The 7,299-nt window shown below is 33.8% G+C and overlaps 1 protein-coding gene across 1 annotated transcript in view; it reads right to left on the bottom strand.

Moving 5' to 3' along the window:
* Window positions 1-613: 613 nt before the first annotated feature.
* CSMD1 (CUB and Sushi multiple domains 1) overlaps window positions 614-7,299 on the bottom strand; it is a 1,002,456-nt gene continuing 995,770 nt past the window's right edge. The window contains exons 69-70 of the mRNA XM_085217921.1: window positions 6,095-6,227; window positions 614-3,767 (exon numbers count right to left, since the gene is read on the bottom strand). Of these exons, the coding sequence (XP_085074047.1) occupies window positions 3,608-3,767; window positions 6,095-6,227 (293 nt within the window). The 3' untranslated portion in view covers window positions 614-3,607. The remainder of the gene's footprint in view (window positions 3,768-6,094; window positions 6,228-7,299) is intronic.

Here is a 7,299-nt window from a genome sequence, read left to right as displayed (position 1 = left end):
TCTGCTAAACAATCTAATGTAATGCAAAAATCACTACCTGAAATTTATAAGTATAAAATCGAATAGAAGAAAAATATTTGGAAGAATAGGTCACACAAAAGCTGAAAATCTAAAATTAAATATTTAATTAGAACTCTGAGTTTGCTTTCAAGGTAGGTGGAATTGCACAGGCTATATTACAATCTTTTATAGTTTCTTTCCTTTTTTTTTTTCCCTTTTTTTTTTTTTTTCCAAAAAGAATACTGTTTATTTTTAACAGGTCACTTTAATATTAATACATGTGTAATAGGATCAGAACTGAAAATCTGCTAAAGATGGTAAATTTTACATTATTGGGAAAATTACAATTTGTTTTGTATTGTAAAAACATTTATTTTTAACAATTTACCTACATTAATCAAAAAAGTACAGCATATTTAATAATTTTACAAATTCTTCATAAAAAATATATCTCTGTACAAAAAGTTCTTTTGCACCTACTTCATGTCACAGCAGCATGTAGTGAAATGGCAGAATGAAATACTGGGAATGAAAATTAGATTGACTTGATCATAATGACGGCATTCTTTCCCAATCCCCCCCACCCTCACCCTCCCACCTATTTGTTGTGTTGTTTTTTCTCTTTTTTTTTTTTTTTTTTTTTTTAATAACAGCCTTTATTTGTTTACAAAATATTTTACACAGGAAAAAAAATTATTGCAGCTAGCCTGGAGAAAGGCAAGATGTGTGATACAAGCAGCAGTTTTTAACAGCTTTGAAGCACATAACCTGTTTTAAAAAAAAATAGATAGCATGTCTTATTAGCCCATCTTAATGATCTGGTCAACACTGAGGGAAAAGTCTTCTGCATATATCTCAGAAAGCAGACTTCCTGGCTGACAATATCTGGTCACCGTACAACATATTAAGAGTCTTATTCTGATGAAGCACCATACACAGCCCTCTGTAAAACAACTTCAGGAGAAAGAGATCCAACCCGAACAGAAGACTCAAATATATGGAGAAGGAGGGGTATTTGAGGGTAGTGGATAGAAATGACAGAATCTCTCCTTTTATGGGTTTAAGTCAAAAGTTTCTGTTTAAGGAGTACTCCAAACAAACTTGGGATAACTTGTCAGTGTACTCCAATTCTGAGCATCTCTTATCAGAGAACACTCAGGAAAAACAATTCTTGAATAACTTCATAACTTCCTAAAGATGTAACACTGGATTAAGAATGCAGTGAATCTATGCTCTCATTAAAAAAAAAAAAAAAAAGACCAAAGAATTTATCAACTATTTTTCTGTGAACTTTCCTTCAATGCATTCATAATGACATAGGTCACTTAAGAATGCACTGTACAAAAAATATCAATAGTAACTACTTGGGTAGAAATTTGCACTTCTTCTCAATATTCCCCCTTTTTTTTTTTTTTTTTTTTTTTTCCTTCTTTTCCTTTCTGCCATAACCACTGCAGGAAGAATTCCAAAGCAGTAGCAATGATTTTGAACACCTGCCAAAAACTTTAATCACACAGCAGCTTCCCTCCCTGGCCCACTGTTTCTAAGGAAGATATTCATTTGCAGAGTAGCTTCCTGTACATAGGGTGAGATCACAACAACAACTTTGAGATTATTACTTTGTTCTTTCTCAAGAAAGGTGAAGGACTCTGAGATATGGCAGATAAATGAAACTTATTTCAGAAACAAACAAAAAAGAAAACCAAAAACTATTAAAAATGAACAAGGAACTGACTGAAAAGGATTATTTATTAAATTTACTTCAGTGTTTCTTGCTCATAAGAAGAATATAATACCTGGAGGCCCTACAATACTGTGTTATATTGCTGGTATTTTTCATCTAGCAGATGTAGAGTCATTAAACTGACCAAGGGCTGGTTATCTTTGAATGTTTCTGTCCCGCACTATACCTGAAAATCAGTTATTAGACTTACACTTCTTTTTTGTTTTGTGTAACAGCCAGATCCACACACATATGGAGTTCAGAAATATTTTTCTCCAGTTTTACAGAGCAACTGGACATTAAGACACCTTGAAATTTAGAAAATTTAAGAAAAAAGAAACACAAACTTGAATTTAATAGAAAAGCAATGCAACTTCCTTTTTCTGAGCTCAGTATGTAGGAATCAAATCAAATTTTAGTTCACTGTCTTCTGTAACTTCCTAATTTTGATACTTCATTAATTTTCTCATTGGCATCTTTTTTTGTTTGTTTTCATTCAATACAATTTCCAAGAAAATATTAATGATTTACTCAACCATTTCTATTTAGAAATGTTAAACTTTCTTTGTCAAACTGAGTAGAAGAGCAATAAAAGCATTGTGTTTAGAAATCGGGAAAACAAACAAACAAACAAAAAACCATTCAGAAAGCAAAGAGATGGCTGAATATTTCTCTTTGCTCGAAGTAGAAACTGAATGACAGTTTGATATAGACAATTTGCACTGGGTGTACATATGCTACTATAATGTGTTTTAGTTCCATGTAACAGAGAAAATAATGTCATATTACAGGAAAAGAATGAAAAAAAAATGCAAAAGGGAAGACTGTATTATGAGCACTGGCTCACAGGCTTTATGAGCTATCTAAAATAAATTACTATTCACATTTTTACATGGCAAGCAGCAATAGCTGCTAACCCCCCTGCTGTTAAATAGTATAACACTGACAATTGGTGATTGATGACAGATTTCAGAAGAAAACAATCATACTGCCAACGAAAATTTCTTAGAAATGGGCTCTTGTTCTGGCTGAAAGTGTCCATTGATTTGTAATCATGGTTAGAAATAAATTTAGTCAAACTTTGACAAAAGATACATTGTCCTCTTTTGCACAAGATTTTAACTGGTGCTAAGCATGGGGCTAATCATTTAATATTTCAAGAAAATTTATTGTGGAACGTTTTGCTTGGCAAAAAGTGAGTGAATGCCTATATACAATGAACAGTAGAAACCCTGTATATTTGTACCAGTATCTTAATCAGTCATCCATAACGCTCTAGTGCAAAAAAATTGTGCATTAACATTTTGCAATATAACAGCTGATTGGGAAATTGGCAAAGTGCCCTATGTATGAGATACACTGTAAGTTTCTTTTAGCAAGATTTCAATGGTAAAGCATTTGCAGGTGTATGCAACCTCAAGGAAGGTTGTGTTCTCCTTCAAGAGAGCTTTATTTCTTCAGAATATTCCTGTTCTTGGGGAAAATCTGTGGTGCTATCATTTGTCACAGTACTCAAAGGATTTATCCAGGTGCCCAGAAGAATGCATTGAAAGGCATCCAGCCACATACAAATATGATAGTCTGAGGCATTAAATATGACTAATTGATGTGACTTGGCAGTCTTCCTTAAAGTGTGCCTTGAGTTGAAGCAGACGCAGCCAGGCATTTTAATCCAACTTAAGGTGAAAAAATATTCCTTCTCTGATCCCCAGAAGACTGACACATTTTTACCAGAAAATTTAGCTGCATGTAGGCTCACAGAAGATGTTAAAGATTACAGCAGCAAAGCCAAGAGAAGAAGGGAAACTGGTATATGGCACCAAAGGAATTACTGCTTGTCCATCAGAGGTATGGCTATGAATCAGTCATATTGGGCACTGAAGGCTATACCACTGTACAAACTGTGTTCAGAGTTGTATCAAACCTCACAGCCTTTGCCTCTGTGGGTTTTAAGTTTGTGTCATACATAGGATTTTCAAATGAAGCCTGTCCATTGCTGTTTTCATGTCCAGCATACCCATTGTACTGTACTTTTGGTCTTGTTCTGGAATAAAAGGCAAAAAATGGCCATTAGTAAACAATAAAAATAAAAATTCTACTATTACTGCAGGTTTTATCTTTAATGTTTTCATCCTATCAAGACAAGCTGCACAGCTCTGTCTAACATAGATAAAGAGAGATCTATAAAGGTTACCAGGAGTTAAAAAGTAAGATAAATCTGTCAGGAAGTTGTTCTTAAAACATGAAGAATACAAATCGTTAATAGGCAAACCAATCCAACAGAAACAACATAGGTATAATACACTTATGCATTTTTTCCTGTAAAAATCTGTCAAAAGAATGACAACTTCATAGCCTGTTAGTGCCAAAATTGGCAGACAGAAAGAAAGCAATGTGCAGCAAGAGAACAAAGTACTTTGGGAACTGATAACATTTAGAATATTTATTTTTTGTCAGTAGCAAAAATTATGATGGTTTCTGATGACATTTTCATTTTTATACTGCTATACTCTGACAATAAAAGAATCTTTTCATAAGTGGAAACACTCCAATTTTACTAAATTATCATCTTACCAGTTTCAAAATACACATAATGGCACATAAAATGGATTTTACTGGCAAAACTGCAATAGCATCTTTACTTGATAAATTTAATTTTCTCACAATCAAGCTAATTGTAATTGTCTTTCACAGACATTTGGGATTTTACCCATGCTGATTTTTACTGTATATCTAGGAAGACAATTGGACCATCTATATAAATGTACTGATATAAATCAATACAAATTGTCAATTTGAAAGACTTGAATAGAGTAGATGGTGAGATGTACGGAGAAAAATAAAAGCAAGCAGCTCCTAATTCATTCTTTGAATTGTATCTTGGGTTTTAGATTAGATAAACACTCACAGTCTTTACTGATTTAGGTGTTTTTCAGCAGTGGAAACAGCTTAGTAATTTGCTGTTATCAGCAGTTTATTATCATTCCAGAATAGGAAGTTATTACTGCACCAGTGAAATGCTGCAACAGGTCTCCTTGATACTACTAAATGTAAATCAGTGCAAAGTCATCAAGCATAGCTTCAGTAAGCCAATAATAGACAGTAAGTGTCCAGAAAACTTCACGCTGTTAGTAGTAGTACCCTTCAGATAAGGCTCACTAATTTTGGTTATTCCAGTTGTCTGCTACAGTATACGTGCTTACCTCCACGCATACATCAGCAATAAACAGTACTAGACACCTCAGCAAAGACTGTGTATGTCCAAACATCTGTAATCTGATTGGCCAAATTCTAGTTAATATTTACAGTAATTTTGACACCTGTAGATCAAAGGACTCAAATAATTATCTTTCAGGAGCCGCTCATCTATTCTGGATATTACCATTATGCAGAACATATCAGAACTTCGGGGATGTTCATATTTTTATGCAAAGTTCTGTTAGAATATATTAAACCAATAATTAAATGAAAAATTAAGTAGAATTATTCAACTTCCCAATATATAGAGTAAAATGATACAGTAAATTTAATAAAATACTGTACTTTGCTACTTCAAGACTAAATTTCTCGGTGTCCAGAAGTAGATAAAGAAAAATACAAAAGAGGTTCAGTATAGAATTTTATACTTTCAATAACGGAAATAGGGCAAGAAAATCAGTGAAGGAGAACAAAAAATAGATGCTTTGTGCTTAATTAATGTTAAACAATTTAGCAAAGAATCTCAAGGTAAAACTTCTCAAGAGGGTTCTGAAAATCAAACTCTTCTACAATTCTGTTTTGGATAGCAGATAGGGAAAATTCTCACTGGAAATATGTTGGCAATGGAAATTGGTAACTTACAAATAGTTAGTGTAATTTAACTTTTTTTTTTCCCCCCCCCAACATTTTAATTTTAGTAGTAACAAAACGTTTAGAAATCTTGACATAGGAGCTTTCCTAAGTGTAATAATTCCTAATATTTTCATTTTGTTTAGAGAGACTGAGATGCTGTCTTCTCTTCTGAGGCACTCCCTGTCTGATAGATAAAAGGTATTGAAACTATGTAAAAAAGCACTAACACCTCTGATTCTAATTAGTTGTTATTAATCTGACATAGGTACAACAGAAATATATGTAACATCCTTCTGTAAGAACGCTTTCAAATTCATTGATACAGATAGATTCTAGGGACATAATTGCTACTGCATCAATTTCAGTTCATCTTTAAGAACTTCTCTGCACTGAACCTCTTTGGTGGAATGCTTAGTGATGTTTGCCTTTCTAGAACAGATATTCTTTAAAGCTTTAGTGTTGCATTCTCTAGTTACTTATGGTTATCAAAATTAAGACAAACAGTATAATCAGATCCAAAATAAATAACATTTACATTACCTGTGTTTGTAGAGGTAAAATGCAAACCCTGATAATATTAGAGCAAAGAAAGGTACCAGGATGGCAGCTGCAACAGAACTGCTGTTTGTACCATAATAATGATTTGAAAGGTCTGTGTCTGCACTTAAAGGACCTGAAAAGAAGAAAAAGAAAAAAAAAAAAAAAAAAAAGAAAGAAAATTCTTAGTTCTTCTATCCCAGAATTCTTTTTATTCAAAAAGAAAGAAAATGCTGACTTGATAAAATCATTCTATTATAAAATATTAAGTATATGACATGTAGCATCATATATATATTTTGTTAATACCACTGAACAACACATAATTAAAAATCAAGAAAATGATTTGAAAAGAGTATTCAGCAGATGGTACTTGTTTCAATTTAATTTCATAGTCATAAACTACATCTATCAGAAACTAAATAAAATTAAGCCCTACATCTTCTGCAACAAATGATTAATGCTGCAAAAAAATTATTCTATGGCTGTATCCTTAATATTAGCTTAGAAACAACTTGCTGTGAGTGACTACATAAAATATGGAAAAGTATAGGAGAACTGAGATAACTGCAACAAGTCACATTGGTTCTCCTAGGTTCAACTGTTCTTGAGCACCACTGTACGTATCCTGGCCCTATCACAGTTTCCTTCAAGAGGTGAGACATGAGGTTTAGAGCATCCAGCAGCAGCTTTTGCACTGGTATAAAATTCACATGCAGAGAACGCAAAGGCATTTACCTGTATCATGACATCTCTTACTGTGGACAGGAACTCCTGCACTTGGGTCATAACAACTCTATTCAGCGTTATATGCTTGGAGAAGAGTGTCTGAAGAGCTGTATGGCAGAAAAGAACCTGGGGGTGCTGGCTGATAGCCAGCTGAACATAAGCTAGCAATGTGCCCAGGTGACCAAGGAAAGAGAAATGAGAAATATCATGGCCAGCTGGACTAAGCAAGGGATTGTCCCTCTCTATATTCACCACTGGTGAGGCTGCACCTCAAGTACTGTGCTCAGTTTTATGTCCATCACTACAGGAATGATAATGAGTTGCTCAAGCATGTACAGAGAAGAGCAACAAAGCTAGTGAAGGGACAGAAAATAAAACATATGAAGGAGTAGCTGAAGGAACTGAGGCTGCTTAGTCTGGAGAAGAGGCTGAGTGGAGACCTCATTGCTCTCTACAACTACCTCAAAGGAGGTTTCAGC

Source organism: Meleagris gallopavo, chromosome 2 (genome assembly GCF_905368555.1).
Source record: "Meleagris gallopavo chromosome 2, MGAL_WU_HG_1.1, whole genome shotgun sequence".
NCBI classification, from domain to species: Eukaryota; Metazoa; Chordata; class Aves; order Galliformes; family Phasianidae; genus Meleagris; species Meleagris gallopavo.
This window is presented reverse-complemented; position numbering and strand designations above follow the sequence as displayed.